The following is a 19,888-nucleotide window of genomic DNA, read 5'->3' on the forward strand; positions in this document are numbered from 1 at the left end:
TCTCCTGTCCTGGCGCTGGTGACGATGTCCCCACCACACCCACCACCTGAGGGAACAGACCAGGAAGGACATCCCCAAAACCCCACCAATAGAAAACAACAGACAAAGGGTATAAACTGCATCATACCTACACCAAAGACCCACACAAGGGAACTAAAAAAGGTGCACAGGGAGGGGTAACAAAGTGAAGGGGAAAAGTAACAACATAGGGTAGTTGCACACAACTTAGCAACCAATACGAATAGCAGCATCCAACTCCTCAGCACTCCAGGCCTAGCTTCAGAATGAGCTGAATGACCAGCACCCTCTGCAGGATGCAGAGGGCTTATATCCAGGCTGCACGTGGTCAACCGCTGAGAAGTCTGCTGCACAACAGAAGAAGGGGTTAAACCCTCATGTGCCCAAAGGCAAAAACATGTTTAATGTTCATGATCTCAAATGGTAATCAGAAACTAACCCTGCACCTGTCCCTAGTCACAAGACACGTAGTGACATTCGTAACCAAAAACTCATCAGAATGCTACTACCACCTACTTTGGGAGTGGAAGTGGGCCCCTGTCAGGCTGCACAGGTTTCACCAATGGTATAGCTTCTAGTTTAGAAAGCAGAAGACACATGTGTTGGGATGTAAAGGGATGAGGAGATATAAGAGCGTGCAAAGTCTGAAAGGCCAAAGAGCAAGATGAGTTGTAACAGAAGGAAGCCATTTACTTTGTTGAAGGTTAATGAAAGGTCTAAGATGAAGAAAAGTAGAGAGTATCTATATGAAAAAAAGATATGTTCATAGATTATTATTTTGATGAACATGTTGACTAATATTGTGTATTTCTTGTTATCAGAATGGGTTGAACGCTCTCCATCTTGCATCCAAAGAAGGACATGTAGAAATAGTCTCAGAACTCATCCAACGAGGAGTTGATGTGGATGCGGCAACCAAGGTTTGTTCCTTACATGTAGATTCAGCTCATCCGTTCATCACATTTTGTGTTAGACATTTCAGCCGTAATTGGTGCAGCACAAAGTCTCCTCTATTCATCAGTCACTTGAGGTTGGATGCACCTCTCATTAGCAGTGCAATGAGGGTTAAGGGGGAATCTGAAATAATGCTGAAATGTTCCTTCACTGTGGAGCTCAAGAGGCTGAAAATCAATATTTCAATGCAGGGCTAAATCTATTTCTCCTGAATGTACTTTCTTAAAGTTCTTCATGAATTGCATTTTGGTAGTATAATGTCTTAGAAACCTGTAAATACTGCTCCTCGAAGAAGACATTTTCTACATAATATTTTCTTTGTATATACTTTGGTCCTTATTTGACAGCGGGGCCTTTAAGCTTCTGCAGCATTAACTGTAAAGTGGGATCTTCTCTTCATCAGTAGTAGCATGTGTTACATTATTTTTTTTGGCAAATGACAGGAATAATATTATGAGGGAATAATACTGCCCATTTGATTTTCAAGATGCGTCTTTGGTTTTCATTTCAAGATTTCAATTTCTTCTTCGAAAAATTTCTTATTAAAGGGATTCTACAGTAAAAACAAGTTCTAACATTTCCGCAAGAGAGTGGCGGTCCGACTGCTGGGACTTGCTCCAATTGACAGAACAGGGTACTTTTCTCCCCGTTAGGTCTTGGTTCAACTTGCACATGAGCTTCCGATGTAAAAGCATTGGAAGCGATTATGCTAATGGCCTTCTGCTGCAAGTGTGAGTGTTACGATCAGATCGCAGCTGCGGAGAAGAGGGGTTGACACTTTTTTCCCATCTCTTTCCCGGTTTGTCTTTGTGTACATCGCACTGCGGTCGGATGACATGTGAGTTTAGTGCAATGTTTCACACGCACCCATAGACTTGTATGGGTGCGTGTGAGCCGAGACTCGCAGCCAAACGCAGCATGCTGCGATTCATTTCTCATGCCGACATGGAATGAGAAATCAGTTACAGATGGACACTGCCCCATAGTTTTGCACTGGTGCAAGTGCAATCTGATGTTTTATTGGATTGCACTCACTCCTGCACAACGCAAGTTGAACTGAGGCCTTAGAATGGCAGTCATTATGCTTCGTCTTTGCTCCATTCATTCCCTATGGGGCTGCAGAGTGCTACTTTTGCCTTCCAGAACAGAGGATGAATGGATGGATCAGTGGTGGCCATCTAACCTGCATCTCCTTTAGTAATGGAATAAAAGTGCTCCTTTGGGTCCTACCAGTCAAACCCCGATCGATCAGCAAGTTACCACTAGTGATGAGCGAGCATGCTTGTCACTACTCGGTACTCGCACGAGTATCACTGTACTCGGGCTGCTCGGCGGGGACCGAGTAATCTCGCGATACTCGTGCTTTACTCGTGGTCATCATTTCTGCATGTTGGCGCTCTTTTGAGAGCCAGCCCTCATGCAGGGATTGGCTGGCAGACCACTGCAATGCCACAGCCCTGTTAGTTGTGGAATTGCAGTGATTGGCCGGCCTGCACAGCGTCACCGAGCCTTTATATCGGCCGGCGCGCTGTGCTCTGCTCACAGCTATTCTGACAGTGAGTGTAGGGAGAGTGTCGCTGATTCAGGGAAAGCTTTGCGGCCCTTTATAGCTTTTTCAGTTGCAGGGCTGCAAACAGTGTGACCAAAAGTCCTTCTCAGGACTATTCTAGTTGTATACAGGCAGGCAGGGTATAGCCAGGTCGGAGTACAGTAGCAGAGTCCTTCTCAGGACTATTGTTGCTATATACAGGCAGGGTATAGCCAGGTCTGAATACAGGCTAGTGACCAAAAGAGTCCTTGTCAGGACTATTGTACCAGTATACAGGCAGGCAGGCAGGCAGGGTATATATAGCCATTCCTAGTGGTGACCGTATACCAGCCTTCATCATATCTGGGGCTGGTGTACACAGTGTAAAACAGTCCAGATAGTGTCTGACTTGTCTGTACTGTAATTGTCGCTCCCCAAAAAAACCTGTTAGTAGGTTATTATTGCGTCCGTGCTTGGTTTTTAAAACCGCACGTGTGTGCCTGTTGGTGGCAGCGTACAGGTGCACTGGTGTGCGTTTACCAAACTATTATATAACGCACAAGTGTAGTGTATAATACACGTCAGTCAGCAGTGGCTGATAGTGTCAGAGTTCTTAATTTTTGCTCCTAAAACCTGTGTTAGGTTATTATTGCGTCCGTGCTTGGTTTTTAAAACCGCACGTGTGTGCCTGTTGGTGGCAGCGTACAGGTGCACTGGTGTGCGTTTACCAAACTATTATATAACGCACAAGTGTAGTGTATAATACACGTCAGTCAGCAGTGGCTGATAGTGTCAGAGTTCTTAATTTTTGCTCCTAAAACCTGTGTTAGGTTATTATTGCGTCCGTGCTTGGTTTTTAAAACCGCACGTGTGTGCCTGTTGGTGGCAGCGTACAGGTGCACTGGTGTGCGTTTACCAAACTATTATATAACGCACAAGTGTAGTGTATAATACACGTCAGTCAGCAGTGGCTGATAGTGTCAGAGTTCTTAATTTTTGCTCCTAAAACCTGTGTTAGGTTATTATTGCGTCCGTGCTTGGTTTTTAAAACCGCACGTGTGTGCCTGTCGGTGGCAGCGTACAGGTGCACTTGTGTGCAATTTCCAGAAACTTTGATATAACGCACAAGTAGTGAATATACACGTCAGCAGTGCACAGCATTGCAAAATGCGCAAGGGCATTGGCAAGGAACAAGGAAGTGGACGTGATGGTGGTGCAGGCAGAGGCCGAGGTCGTGGGCAAGCTCTAATTTCGCCACAACAAAGGGCCACATCTAGTCGCTCGCACGTCCTGTCCCAAATTCTTGGGGACCGCAGCAGTACACCGCTCTTGAACCAAGACCAGTGTCAACAGGTTGTTAGTTGGATAGCGGATAATGCTTCCAGTCAGATTGGCACCACCACAAACACTCTGTCTTCCACACGGTCAAGTGTCAGTAGCCGTGATACTGCACCGCACATTTCTGAACCTGATCCTCCTTCCTACCACCAGGCTGAGTACACGTCCTCCTCGGACATTAATGATCCCACACTTGGACACTCGGAAGAGCTGTTCACGTTTCCATTCACACATTCTGGCCTCTCGCCAGCTCATATTGAAGTGGGTCATGAGGAGATCGTCTGTACAGATGGCCAAATATTTGAGCAGCCACGTTCTCACGAAGTTGGCAACGTGTCTCAACAAGTGGTGGACGATGATGAGACACAATTGTCAGCAAGTCAGGAGGAGGAGCAGGGTGCGGAAGAGGAAGACGACGTGGTGGATGATCCAGTAACTGACCCAACCTGGCAGGAGGATATGCAGAGCGAGGACAGCAGTGCACAGGGGGAGGGAGGCGTAGCATCACAACAGGCAGTAAGAAGCAGGGTGGTGGCCCCAGGCAGAAGTCAGGCAACCGTTCCCCGGAACAACACGACGACACAAGGTGCCTGTCCAAATGTTAGGTCTTCACGAGTCTGGCAGTTTTTTAAGTTGGATCCAGATGATTCAAAAAAGGCCATTTGCAACACCTGCCGTGCCAGCATCAGCAGGGGTACCAAAACTAGCAGCCTGACCACCACCAGCATGATCAGGCACATGTCAGCCAAGCACCCGACTTTGTGGGAAGTACAACAGAGTCGAGGAGCAGTGCTTGCTGATGTCACTGCTACGTCTTCGCTGGTTGTGCATGCGAGCCAATCCTCTGTCCATGCTGCCTGCGAACAAGCCTCCTCCACTCCTGCACCTACAGTTGCCTACGCAGAAAGAACACCATCATCAAGCACGTCCTTGTCCCAGCGCAGCGTTCAGTTATCCATTCAGCAAACCTTTGAACGCAGGCGCAAATACACTGCCAACACCCCACATGCCACAGTTCTAAATGCTAACATTTCGCGACTGCTTGCGCTGGAAATGTTGCCTTTTAGGCTGGTGGAGACAGAAGCATTCCGTGACCTGATGGCGGCAGCTGTCCCACGTTACTCGGTCCCCAGCCGCCACTATTTCTCCTGGTGTGCCGTCCCCGCGTTGCATAACCACGTGTCACAAAACATCACACGTGCCCTGAACAACGCTGTTTCACCCAAGGTCCACCTAACCACAGACACGTGGACAAGTGCTTGTGGGCAAGGCCGCTACATCTCGTTGACGGCACACTGGGTTAATATTGTGGAAGCTGGGACCCAGTCTGAGCGAGGGACGCAACACGTCCTTCCCACACCAAGGTTTGCAGGCCCTACCTCAGTCAGTGTTTCACCCACACTCTACAGCTCCGGAATGTCATGCTCTTCAGCCTCCTCCTCCTCCTGCGCATCCTCATCCACTGTGCCCTCCACACCAGTCACAAGCTGGAAGCACTGCAGCACTGCCTCGGCGAAGCGGCAACAGGCTGTGCTGAAGCTAATCTGCATAGGTGACAAACCCCACAATGCAGAAGAGCTGTGGACAGCTCTGAAACAGCAGGCAGATCACTGGCTCACACCTCTGAACCTAAAGCCAGGAAAGGTCGTTTGTGACAATGGCCGGAACCTGGTGGCGGCTTTGAGGCGAGGCCAGCTGACACATGTTCCATGCGTGGCCCATGTGCTCAACCTCGTGGTTCAGCGGTTTATAAAGTCATACCCAGAGCTGTCTGATCTGCTGGTAAAAGTTCGCCGCCTGTCTGCACATTTTCGAAAGTCACCTACTGCTTCAGCCGGCCTTGCCGGCTTTCAGCGCCGTTTGCATCTTCCGGCTCACAGACTGGTGTGTGATGTCCCCACGCGTTGGAATTCAACTCTGCACATGTTGGTCAGGATATGTGAGCAGAAGAGGGCAGTTGTTGAGTACCTGCATCACCTAAGCCGTCGGGAAATGGGTCAAACTCCACACATAACACCTGAGGAGTGGAGATGGATGTCAGACCTATGTACCATCCTCCAAAACTTTGAGGACTCCACCAAGATGGTGAGTGGTGATGACGCCATTATTAGCGTCACCATACCGCTACTCTGCCTTCTAAAACGGTCCCTGCTGAAAAACAAACATGATGCATTGCAGGCGGAGCGCGATGAGTTGCAGCAAGAAACAGTAGTGGGTGTGGGTGATAACACACAGCCCAGCCTCGTCTCATCACAACGTGCAGTGGAGGACTATGACGAGGAGGAGGATGAAGACATGGAGCAACTCTCCGGCCAAATTGAGGATATGACATGCACACCAGTCATATCCTCGATTCAGCGTGGCTGGCCAGAGGACAGGGTAGATGAGGAGGAGGAGGAGGAGGAGGAGGACAGCATGTTCAGTCATCTTGTTGGTCAGGCTACTGAAGTCCTGGCTGTTAAGAGTCTGGCGCACATGGCTGACTTTATGGTAAGCTGCCTGTCTCGTGACCCTCGCGTTAAGAACATCTTGGCCGACAATCATTACTGGTTGGTAACACTGTTAGACCCACGCTACAAGGAGAACTTTTTGTCTCTTATTCCCGTGGAGGAGAGGTCAACCAAAATGCAGCAGTTTCGGAAGGCCATACTCACGGAAGTAGGCAAAGCATTCCCCTCACAAAACGCTAGCGGCATAGGTCAGGAATCAGTGGACAACCGAGGCGTACAGCCGAGAGAGGCACAAGTCCAATCCGCCAGAGGTAGGGGAACAGTCTTTAAGATGTGGGACAGTTTTCTCAGCCCCTCACGTACCACAGCCCCTGAGGTGCGGGGTAGTGCCACAAGAAATCCTAAGTTTGCCCAGATGCTGAAGGAGTACCTTGCAGATCGAACAACTGTACTCCGACATTCCTCTGTGCCTTACAATTATTGGGTATCCAAGCTGGACACGTGGCATGAATTGGCTCTCTACGCCTTGGAAGTCCTGGCCTGCCCTGCTGCTAGCGTTTTGTCAGAGCGTGTTTTTAGTGCCGCAGGTGGAATCATTACAGATAAACGCACCCGCCTGTCAACTGAAAATGCTGACAGGCTGACTCTGATAAAGATGAACAAGGGTTGGATTGGGCCAGACTTCACCACACCACCAGCAAATGAGAGCGGAATTTAAAGTTTGCCATGTACCTCCACTCACCCATGGGTACACTTCTCGACTTTGGATAATCGCTGGACTGCTCCTCCTTCTCCTCATGCGCCATCATGATGACCGTTACAATAGTTAGGTCTTTGTTTCAGGTATACCCCCAGTGGTAAATTTTTTCGCCCATTCTTTGCAGAATGGACATTACAACGACAGGAGACCCGCTCCTTTGCAATGGGAACAATGTTTTGAGGCCCTCATGCACGTCTCTACCCAGGGACAACGTGTAGCCTCCCAATTTTTGGCTGCCCTGCCTAAGGGCTATACTGAAATACACCCACTTCCTTAAAATGGACACTTAATGTTTTGAGGCCCTCATGCACGTCTCTACCCAGGGACAACGTGTAGCCTCCCAATTTTTGGCTGCCCTGCCTAAGGGCTATACTATAATACACCCACTTCCTTAAAATGGACACTTAATGTTTTGAGGCCCTCATGCACGTCTCTACCCAGGGACAATGTGGAGCCTCCCAATTTTTGGCTGCCCTGGCAAAGGGCTATACTGAAATAGACCCACTTCCTTACAATGGGCACTTCAGGTTTAAAGGCCATCATGCACGTCTCTACCCAGGGACAATGTGTAGCCTCCCAATTTTTGGCTGCCCTGCCTAAGGGCTATACTGAAATACACCCACTTCCTTAAAATGGACACTTAATGTTTTGAGGCCCTCATGCACGTCTCTACCCAGGGACAATGTGGAGCCTCCCAATTTTTGGCTGCCCTGGCAAAGGGCTATACTGAAATAGACCCACTTCGTTACAATGGGCACTTCAGGTTTAAAGGCCATCATGCACGTCTCTACCCAGGGACAATGTGGAGCCTCCCAATTTTTGGCTGCCCTGGCAAAGGGCTATACTGAAATAGACCCACTTCCTTACAATGGGCACTTCAGGTTTAAAGGCCATCATGCACGTCTCTACCCAGGGACAATGTGGAGCCTCCCAATTTTTGGCTGCCCTGCCTAAGGGCTATACTATAATACACCCACTTCCTGACAATGGACACTTAATGTTTTGAGGCCCTCATGCACGTCTCTACCCAGGGACAATGTGGAGCCTCCCAATTTTTGGCTGCCCTGGCAAAGGGCTATACTGAAATAGACCCACTTCCTTACAATGGGCACTTCAGGTTTAAAGGCCATCATGCACGTCTCTATCCAGGGACAATGTGGAGCCTCCCAATTTTTGGCTGCCCTGCCTAAGGGCTATACTATAATACACCCACTTCCTGACAATGGACACTTAATGTTTTGAGGCCCTCATGCACGTCTCTACCCAGGGACAATGTGGAGCCTCCCAATTTTTGGCTGCCCTGGCAAAGGGCTATACTGAAATAGACCCACTTCCTTACAATGGGCACTTCAGGTTTAAAGGCCATCATGCACGTCTCTACCCAGGGACAATGTGGAGCCTCCCAATTTTTGGCTGCCCTGCCTAAGGGCTATACTGAAATACACCCACTTCCTTAAAATGGACACTTAATGTTTTGAGGCCCTCATGCACGTCTCTACCCAGGGACAATGTGGAGCCTCCCAATTTTTGGCTGCCCTGGCAAAGGGCTATACTGAAATAGACCCACTTCGTTACAATGGGCACTTCAGGTTTAAAGGCCATCATGCACGTCTCTACCCAGGGACAATGTGGAGCCTCCCAATTTTTGGCTGCCCTGGCAAAGGGCTATACTGAAATAGACCCACTTCCTTACAATGGGCACTTCAGGTTTAAAGGCCATCATGCACGTCTCTACCCAGGGACAATGTGGAGCCTCCCAATTTTTGGCTGCCCTGCCTAAGGGCTATACTATAATACACCCACTTCCTGACAATGGACACTTAATGTTTTGAGGCCCTCATGCACGTCTGTATGCAGGGGCATTGGTGAACCTCACAATTTAGGACTGCCCTGGCAAAGGAAAATACTACAAAGACTCACTTCCTCAAAATGGGCACATTAGACTCAAGAGGCCTTCATGTACGTCTCTTCTCAGGGACATCGGAGTGCCACACAATGTTTTCACGTAAAATCTTTCATGTATTGATCTCAAAAAGTAACATACACCAGCTCTATCTCACTATTGGGTATGTGCCCTTAACATTTCCGCCATGAAAAATCATTTTGGGGTCATTTTGGAAGGTTTTCTGGTGAGTCCGTAAAAATGGCGTAAAACGCGGACAAAATTGTTCACAGCTGTGACTTTTGAGTGATAAATGCTTCAAGGGGTCTTCCCCATGCTGTTGCCATGTCATTTGAGCACTCTTCTGAGACTTTTGTGACATTTTTAGGGTTTCTCCATGCTGCCGGGAGGTCATTTCACAAAAATACTCGGGTCTCCCATAGGATAACATTGGGCTCGTTGCTCGGGCCGAGTACACGAGTATCTTGGGAGGCTCGGCCCGAGCTTCGAGCACCCGAGCTTTTTAGTACTCGCTCATCACTAGTTACCACCTATCCTGTGGATAGCTAAAAATTTGTTTTAACTGAGCACCACCTATAACGATATGTCCCATCTTAGAACAAATTTCCTTTCATCAGAATCATGGACCTAACAATAATCAATCAGGGATCAGATTATGCATTTTATAAAATAAAAATCTCCGTTGAAGTAGGAAAACTGTGGTTTTCTTCTAACATTAATGCCTTAACACATATTTAGTTGGGAATAATATAAAACAGTCATAAAATAATCATGTTTTATTTTACAGAAAGGAAATACAGCTCTTCACATAGCATCATTGGCTGGACAGACAGAAGTCGTAAGAGTCTTGGTAACGAATGGCGCAAACGTCAATGCACAGTCGCAGGTAAACGAACAGATGCCCGTAATGCGTATTGTATATTACTTTCTCTGCTTGAAATATATTTTCATACATATGTTATATTGTGATTTCAGCATAGTTCCTCGAGAATGATATAGAAATTTTGTTTGCCGTGGTCTTTATAGAGGAGGCCCCATTTCAGGGATAAAACCGGGACCAACATTATGTTTCTGAATTTTAGCTTCTAGGATTTTTTGCCTTTGCTGTGCTCTTTGGACAAACCTGTTGGCTGCTGTGTAGACTGTAGTCGTATAAAAATGTTTGCCATCGACAAGTGGGTAAACCAGGGCTCAACCTCTTCTTTCTAAACCCCCCATAGTCTTCCTGTGTTTTGATTGTTTGGAGGGGGGTATCTTTTATTTTAGAGGGAGTATATATTATAAAGACACAGTCAACTCGTTGGAATATTCTGCATGACAAAGATGTACATGTTTAAAGTCCAAGTTTAATGTGAAAGTCTGCAGTCACACTATGTGACTGCAGACTTGTGAGTCCTCACAGCACGCACAGTGCGTGCTGTCCCGATTCTCCGGTGCCAACGTTGGGAGCAGGAGGTCCTGTGGCCGCAAGTAGACAATACGCATATTCCCACCCACATTCCGACTAGACATGCACAGCCTCACTCAATACTAGTGAATTGATCAAGTCTGCGCACTTCTAGTTGGAATGTGGCCGGAAGTATACAAATCACAAACTTGCGGTCATAAGACGGCCTGGTCTAGTTGCCAGCACCAGAGAGTGCTGACACATGCACTGTGCACATTTTGAGGATTCACAAGTCTTTTATCACACATAGTGACTACAGATTGTTATGTTAAACCTAGACAATCAGAAGTTTAAAAAAATCAGTTCCATGTGCGCTTATGAGGCTCTCCTGGCAGAGAAAAGATGTGACACTGTAGTAAGAATGGAACCACAGGCTGTTAATATAAAATTTAATATAATCGGACCCTCTAACAATTTTACATTCATGGCCAAAAGTGTTAGCACCCTTGAAATTGTTCCAGAAAAGGAAGTACTTCTTATAGAAAGTTATTGCAACTGTATGTTTTTTTAGACACATCTTTATTTCCTTCGTGTGTATTGGAACAACACAAAGAAACTGAGAAAAAAAGCAAATTGGACATAATTTAACAAAAAACTCCAAAAATGGGCTAGACTAAATTGTTGGCAGCCTCCACTTAATATTTGGTTGCACACCCTTTGAAATAAATAGCTGCAATCAATCACTTCCTATAATCAGCAACAAGCTTCTTACACTTCTCAACTGGAATTTTGGACTCTTCTTTGCAAACTGCTCCAGGTCTCTCATATTTGAAGGTGCCCACTTCAGAACTTTCCATACTTTTGTTTCCATCCTTCTAGGGGCTTCTTGAAGTATGTTTAGGGTAATTGTCCTGCTGGATGACCTATTAGCTAATACGCAAACCCAGCTTTTTGACACTGGCACTGGGCACTACATTGCAACCTAAAATCCTTTGGTAATTTTCATTTATCATGATGCCTTACACAAAGTCAAGGCACCCAGTGTCAGAGGCAGCATAATAACCTCAAAACATCTTTGAACCTCCACCATCTTTGACTGTAGGTACTGCGTTCTTTTCTTTGTAGGCCTCATTCCGTTTTCGGTAAACAGTACAATGATGTGCTTTACCAAAAAGCTCTAACTTGGTCTCATCCATCCACAAGATGCTTTCCCAAAAAAAGGTTTTACTTACTCACGTACATTTTTCAAACTGAAGTCTTGCTTTTTTATGCCTTTGTGTCAGCAGTGGGGTCAACCTGGATCTCCTGCCATATCAAATGTCAACAGATAGTTCTTGCTGACACTGATGCACCCTGAGCCTGCAGGACAGTTTGAATTTATTTGCAATTTAATTGGGGCTGCTTATCCACCATCCGGATTATTCTGCATTGCAACCATTCATCAATTTTTCTCTGCCATCCACGTCCAGCAAGATTAGCTAGAGTGCCATGGGTTGTAAACTTGATTATGTTGCATATTGTGGACAAAGGAACATCAAGATCTCTGGAGATAGTCTTGTAACTTCGAGATTGTTGATATTTTTCAACAATTTTGGTTATTATATACACAGACAGTTCCCGTCTCCTCTTTCTGTTCTCCGTGCTTAGTGTGGCACACACAAACACACTATGCAACGATTGATTCAACTTCTCCCCTTTTTATCTGATTTCAGGTGTGGTTTTCATATTGTTCACACCTGTTACTTGCCACAGGTGAGTTTGAACTCGTATCACATACTTGAAACAAAGTTGTTTACCCACAATTTTGAATAGGTGCCAACAATTTTGTACTGTCTATTTGAGGGTTTTGTGTGAAATTATTCCCAATTTGCCTTTTTATGTTTTTTTGTGTTGTTCCAAATACACACAAAGGAATAATAACAAAACATGTGTAATTGCAATATCTTTCTGGGAGAAATGCTTCGGCTTCTGGAACAATTTCAAGGGTGCCAACACTTTCGGCCATGACTGTATGTGCATTTAGTACAAACAAACTGCTAAAAATAATATCTATTGTAGTACACTTGTCACAAACAGATTTACTTTGGAAATCTGTCAGGTCTCATTTTCAGATATTCTGTCAAAATAATTTCATACATTAAGAAATTATATCAAATGCAAAAATCCTTGCGTAATCTAGGAAAGTTTTATCAATCACTCATCGCTCAAAATAATATCCATGAAATAAATGTCAGAAATCTATTATAAGTTACTAGAGAGAAAAAATCTTGTCAAGTGAGCAGTGAAACAAAAGATGTTCTGACGCAGTGTGGGAGATGCCCAAAAACCATTGTGTGGGCTACATGAATATTCAGTCATATAAGAAGATACAATTTCTGGTACTCCTCAGTTTAGTTAAAAATTTGGTCTGCATTCGACATGGATTAACCTAATTAAGAGCAAGGCATGTAAATCAAATAGTTGCAATTTTCGGGAGCTAAAAAGTTGCCTTTAGTCTACATATCATATAATGCCTTTCATAGCAATGTATAGCATGCCTCCCAGATGCAGCCCATCAAGTGGCTCCAGAGTAGCTCGCCTACCAGATGCAGCCCGTCAAGGGGCTCCAGAGTAGATCACCTACCGGATGCAGCCCATCAAGCGGCTCCAGAGTAGCTCACCTATCGGATGCAGCTTGTCAAGGGGCTCCAGAGTAGCTCGCCTACCGGATGCAGCCCATCAAGCAACTCCATAGTAGCTCACATACCAGATTCAGCTCATCAAGGGGCTCCAGAGTAGCTCGCCTACCGGATACATCCCATCAAAGGGCTCCAGAGAAGCTGTGCCATTTTTTAATTCATTGTGGTTTTCCCCGTCTCTGTTCTGTTTTACTTCCTTGTAATTCAGTTAGCAAATTGTTAAAAGTGTTTTCTACTTTCAAGTAAGTGAACCCAAATGCTCTAAAATAACAAATAGAGTAAGGGCTTTTGGTGGTTTGGCTGCAGCGGTGACCTAATATCCACAGTGTGCATCACCACTGCAGCCAATCACTGAGTTCAGCGGCTCATACCTCATAGATCAGTAATTGGCTAGAGCTGTGATGTGCATAAAGTGATGCTCCTCTGCAGTCAAAAACTATGAGGCTAGAGCAGCATCAAGGAACCGGTATTGAACCCAGCGTGGGCGAGTATCTCCACTGTATATTTTATGGATTTTAAAGAGTTTGGGATCCACTGTCCTGAATGTAGAAAACTTCTTTAAGGACTGAATATTTTTCTAATTTTTTCCCCAAAAATACTCTTCAAGAAAAACTAAGTGAAATCCCCTTTATAGCCCTATTTTTGGTTCATTTACTTATATGGTATAGGTCGTTGTCTTGTTCCATCATCCAACATCTCTTCAGCTTCAAGTCATGGACTGCCCAACCCACTACATTATCCTGTAAAATGTTTTCATACAAACTTTAATGTATTGTTCCTTCAATAATTGCTTGGTGCTCAGGCCCTGAGATAGCAGCGCAGCTCCACCATGCTGCAAAGCTGGGTTGATGTTTTGGTGTTGTGTGCATAGTTATGTACCAAGTAAAACCTTATACTAAAAAGGACTACAGTGTTTCATCTGTCCATACCGTAGAATAATTTCCTAGGAACAGTGTGAAACATGCAGGTGGTCCCTTGGAAAAATGGACTGTCATTTTTTTATATAGCACTGGCTGTTTTTTTCTAATAATAAACAATTGAACAGTTTTTAAAAAGTTTTAGTGTTCAACAGACAAACGAATAATTAGTGTATTCTGTCAAAAAAGTAAACAATGAAGCCCAGTTTATTTCTATGGGGCTAAAGGCTGCTTTACACGCGTCAATTTCTCGTGCGATCGCACCTGCCCCCATCGTTTGTGCGGCACAGGCAATTTCTTGCCCATGTCGCACAAAGTCGTAAACCCCCATCACACGTACTTACCCTCCAAACGACCTCGCTGTGGGCGGCGAACATCCACTTCCTGAAGGGGGAGGGACGTTCGGCGTCACAGCGACGTCACACAGCGGCCGGCCAATAGAAGCGGAGGGGCGGAGATGAATGGGACGTAAACATCCCGCCCACCTCCTTCCTTCCGCATTACCAGCGGGACGCAAGTAAGCTGCAGTTCATCGTTCCCGGGGTGTCACACGGAGCGTTGTGTGCTGCCTCGGGAACAGTGAACAACCGGCGAGCAAAAGGACGTTCGATTTTTAGGAAATGAGCGACATGTCAACGAACAACGATAAGGGGAGTATTTTTTCTTGATCACAGACGCTCGTAGCTGTCACACGCTACGATATGTCAAAAGACGCTGGATGTGCATCACTATCTACGTGACCCCGACGACATATCGTTAGATATATCATAGCGTGTAACGTGCCCTTTAGTCTCCTTTCTGATTGTTTACTTTTTAAATGGAAGAAAGTTCTGTATGTGGGAATTGTTAATTGTTTTTTACATTCTAAAATTAAACAACAAATGAAAACAGGACAGACTCCATATAAATAATTGGGCCCATCTGCTTCTGTTTGAAACCTGAATGCACAGGAAAATAATCCAGTTCATGTGTTCCGTTTGTCCGATAAGTTTTTCTGTTCAGCTTGCCTATCTGTCTGTTTCATTTGTCTGTTTTGTTTGTCTTTTTCATTTGTCTGTCCTGTTTATGTGTCCTTTAGATCTATTCCATGTATCTGTTTTGTTTAGTTATCCTATTTGTCTGATCCGTTTTTCTGTCCCATTTGTCTCTGTCTGTCCTGTTTGTCCTATTTTTCTGTCCTGTCTGTCCAATCTGTCTGTACTGTTTGTTGTCATGTTAGTCTATCATGTTTGTCTGTCTCATTTATCTCTTTCATTTTTCTGTCCTGTTATTCTGTCCCGTTTGTCATCATGTTGGTCTGTCATGTTTGTCTGTCTGATTTATCAGTCCGTTATTCAGTCCCATTTTTCTTTTTTTTTTCCAACTTTATGTTGAAACTAGCTGTAGTACCCGGGCGTTGCCCGGGATAGTAGCTGTGTCTCTGTGAGTTTCTGCAATCTCGTTCCCCGGTCTGTCTCGTTCCCCGGTCTGTCTCGTTCCCCGGTCTGTCTCGTTCCCCGGTCTGTCTCGTTCCCCGGTCTGTCTCGTTCCCCGGTCTGTCTCGTTCCCCGGTCTGTCTCGTTCCCCGGTCTGTCTCGTTCCCCGGTCTGTCTCGTTCCCCGGTCTGTCTCGTTCACCGGTCTGTCTCGTTCCCCGGTCTGTCTCTCTCCTCGTCTGTCTGTCTCTTTCCCTGTCTTTTAACTTGTCTGTCTCTTTACTTGTCTCTCCTCTTTCCGTGTCTAGTTACTTGTCTCTGTGTTTTTCCTTGTCTATTTCCTTGTCTCTGTCTCTTTCCCTCTCTCTTTCCTTGTCTCTGTCTCCTTCCCTGTCTCTTTCCCTGTCTGTCTCTCTGCCTGTTTCTTTCCCTGTCTGCCTGTTTCTTTCCCTGTCTGCCTGTCTCTTTCCCTGTCTGGCTGTCTCTTTCCCTGTCTGTCTGTCTCTTTCCCTGTCTGCCTGTGTCTTTCCCTGTTTGTCTGTGTCTGTCTTCCTCTGTTTGTTTCTTTGACTGTCTATCTCTCTCTTTCTGTCTCTCTCTATCCATCTCCCCACCGACATCTAATTACCTCACACATAAGCTTCTTATACTAACAATTTATTTTGTTCCTATAGCAACCAATCACAGCTCCTATTAACCTAATAGCTCGCAGCTCCATTGACTTTAATAGAGCCAGGTTTTTTGGAGAGTAACTGTAAAGCGCGGGGTTAAATTTTCCTGTCCAAACATAGTCTGTGACAGTCCCTGAGTCACATGGAGTGTCTGGGCAAAGTTTCGTGATTGTAAATGCGATGGTGTGGATTCCTTTAGCTGACATACACACACATATACACACACATACACTCAGCTTTATATGTTAGATTGAAAATTTTCCTTTTTTAACCATCTAAAAAAGAAGAAACAGGAATAACAAATTGACAACAAATAATACACTGTCTCACGGAATGACTGTCGACAAAACTAAGTATGTATCAATAGGTTCAATAAGGTCTAGGTACTGGGAATCACTTCATGGTCCATCAAGGGAGAGGAATCAAGGGAGAATCTCTGGACCAGTAAAATTTTTTATAGTCGGAACATTGCTGCATAGGGATCCCAGTCATGCCAGGTCCAGAGGAAACTGTCCATAGAGTCATGCAAGGTAGCTGTCATCAGCTCCATCTGGCGAATGTCCTTAACATGAGTCCTCCTTGGTTGGTGGGGCTTCTTTTTTCTATGAGAGTGCTTGTCTGTTCCAGTTATCTATCTTGTTTGTCTGTCCTGCTTGTCTGTTCCAGTTATCTATCTTGTTTGTCTGTCCTGCTTGTCTGTTCCATTTATCTATCTTGTTTGTCTGTCCTGCTTGTCTGTCCCACTTATCTGCCCTGCTTGTCTGTTCCATTTATCTATCTTGTTTGTCTGTCCTGCTTGTCTGTCCCACTTATCTGCCCTGCTTGTCTGTTCCATTTATCTATCTTGTTTGTCTGTCCTGCTTGTCTGTCCCACTTATCTGTCCTGCTTGTCTGTTCCATTTATCTAACCTGTTTGTCTGTTGCTTGTCTATCCCATTTGTTTGCACTAAACAGAACAGAGAAACAAAAAAGATATATCAAGATTTGAACAGTCTTTTTCCAAAGGATTCACTTACTTTTTCTAGCAAAAGTTCCTAAAATAACATACTGTACACAAAAAAAATCTTTACAATATACACTTTGTAAATGCATTACATTATTTAATTTGTATTTTCTATTTAACCACTATTTTCTGGTTGTTATTGGTAGAAGGTCAAACCCCCCACAGATCATGAGCTAATGGCATATCCAAGCAGTGTGCCATGACTTTTTGAGATGCTAGTACCCTTCAGCGATTTCTGCACTGACGAGTTTAGAGCCGGTACTCATGTGTCCTCAGTACAGTCATCCAAACTGCATTGTTACATGGTCTGAATGGATAATGAGAAAGTGAGAGTTTAGTCGGCTACATTTCAGCCTTTCCTAGTGTATGTGAGGAACAGTCAAGATGAAATAAATTAATGTAATAAATGTAGTAAATTGTAAAACATTATAACCAGCCTAGTTCTATACGTATCAGTTACTAAAATCACACCTTGATCGGCAGTGCTAAGGCTCCCACACTACTGAGACCTTCATGACCTCCAACTCAAGTACCGTAGTTGCCTTTTTCAGATCTTTATTCAGCTGTTTGAGAAATCTACAATAATGTGAGGATGACAGCTGCATCTCTCAAAGTCATTCAGTAGATTAATAGCTTATCTTAGAGGCCCTTGAAGTGCAAATTAAAAAGGGTTGAGATTATCTTATTTTCAAGATTTGGGCTTTCGTGGCTGACTACTTCTGGGAATCTTTTGGGCATTTTGTAGCAATCGGATACAGTAGTTCAGTTTTGGCTTTTACAGATCCCTAAATCAAAAGGTAGACATCAATGGCCTACTGCTAAGGGACCCAATTAAGTCCACGTCTTCCTGGATGCTCTGTAGAATAGCAGGAGGGTGTTTATTTTCCGCAGGAATTGATTAAGGTAAAGGTAACCCTAAGCCAAGCTTAATACACATAAAAAATATGGATAAAACAACTTGCGGTAACTGTTTTATTTTTAAGGAGGTAAACAGTGACGGGTCATGTTGAAGAGATGCAAATACAGAATTACAAAATTACATACTACAAAATAAGTACAAGTAAAGTATAATTGTAGTTTAAACCCCTAGTGGTAAGAAATAGGACTATATTCCAGGCCTAATGTCACACTAGCTATGCGGAAATACTGAGCAAATGGCAAAAAGGGAGGGAGGAGGGAAACTCTGTGTTTAGTAGAAGGGGAAATGATGACCCCTGCTAAAAAAAACCTTCCTCTCGCCCCTGATCCCCTGATGTCCCTAGATAGGTTCCGCACCTATGTGCTGAGCAGGATACCTGGCCCTGGCTACCCCTAAACTGGGCCGTAGGTAAGGAACAGGTGGGATGAGTACTAGTCAACCCTACTAAATCTTAAAGAACACATATAAAAAACAAAGAGGGAAAAGCAAACAAACAACTTATCTCTATGATGACTTAAGGAACCGTCACACATAACGAGATCGCTAGCGAGATCGCTGCTGAGTCACGGTTTCTGTGACGCAGTAGCGATCCCGTTAGCGATCTCGTTATGTGTGACATCTACCAGTGATCAGGCCCCTGCTGTGAGATCTCTAGTCGTTGCAGAATGGTCCAGACCATTTTCTTCAAAGGCGATGTCCTGCTGGGCAGGACACATCGCTGTGTTTGACACTGTGTGACAGGGTCACAGTGACTGCTGAGATCGTTATACAGGTCGCTACTGCGACATGTATTGTTCCTGCATCGGTGGTATGATCTGGCTGTGTGACATCTCACCTGCGACCTCCCAGCGACTTACCTGCGATCCCTATCAGGTCGCATTGTTTTCGGGATCGCTGGTAAGTCGTTGTGTGTGACTGGGCATTTAGGGAAAGGAACATCAATATGCAACAATGTTTAACCAGATGATTACAAGCCAATTGACTGCACTCAGGACAGTGTAGAAACTAAATTCTATAACCAGTAGGCAGGTATAAGAAGACACCGGGATTGGCTAAGGATTAACAGCTGAAAGGTAAGGATGTCCGCAGGGTCCTAAAAGTAAAAGAATAACCCTAACAGAGAAGATACATAGAATTCCATTCACACCACAGAACAAAGAATTCAATATCAAGAAGCCTCTTGTGCAGCCAAACGTAGCTACCATCTGCAGCCAGATACCACAGGGAGGTTTGTCAACCGTGCCACACCTATGACATCTGGTTGAGGTAACTATATACAAAGGCCACCTGTCACGCTGCACTAGCAGAAGCTGAAGTTACAAGCAATGTAAGTTCAGAGTGCAGTTAGGAGGTAAACCACCACAGGGCAATATAGTACTCAGAATACTGGGTCAGCAGCAGGAGATCTCGTCAATAGCACAGGGATAGACAAATCGTGGTCAGGTGATAGCTGAGGGTCGGAAGCCAAGAAGTCACAGATAGAGCCGAAGGGAGAGACGGAGGTCAGTGTCAGGAACGTGGATGTAAGTCAGATGCCGGAAAGTCCAAGTACTAACAAGGGAGGAGGACAAACAGGTCAGGACTGGGATAAGACCGACAGGGAAGGATGCACAGTAGACAGGAGCAGGTAATTGAGGCCCGGGAAAGACAGACAAACAGAGGAGGGTACGGGTCAGAACCAGGTAGCAAGTAAGCAGGACAGATCGGGAAACTCTCCAGAGCCAGTAATACATGCTGCAGAGCATAAACTATCACTGAAGCTGAACCGGAGGTGCAGCACCAAGATATAGTGTACTGGAAAGAGGCAGGAGGAATAACACCTGATATGACCAGGCAAAATCCAAGTAGGAAAGTAATATGGCTGTTTTTCATCTCATCGTATTGGGTCTACCTGTCGGTGTTGTGTAGAGAATACAACACCTGAAAAGCATGTGGTAGGTGATTCAGG

At 45.1% G+C, this 19,888-nt stretch overlaps 1 protein-coding gene across 30 annotated transcripts in view; it reads left to right on the forward strand.

Annotated features, from left to right (window-relative positions):
• The window catches only part of ANK3 (ankyrin 3), a 1,059,766-nt gene that overhangs the window by 733,836 nt on the left and 306,042 nt on the right, over positions 1–19,888 (forward strand). For all 30 annotated transcript variants that reach the window (XM_075348673.1, XM_075348677.1, XM_075348666.1 and 27 more), the window contains 2 exons: positions 840–938; positions 9,739–9,837. In XM_075348673.1, the coding sequence (XP_075204788.1) occupies positions 840–938; positions 9,739–9,837 (198 nt within the window). The remainder of the gene's footprint in view (positions 1–839; positions 939–9,738; positions 9,838–19,888) is intronic.

This window comes from Anomaloglossus baeobatrachus, chromosome 5, assembly GCF_048569485.1.
Source record: "Anomaloglossus baeobatrachus isolate aAnoBae1 chromosome 5, aAnoBae1.hap1, whole genome shotgun sequence".
NCBI lineage: Eukaryota > Metazoa > Chordata > Amphibia > Anura > Aromobatidae > Anomaloglossus > Anomaloglossus baeobatrachus.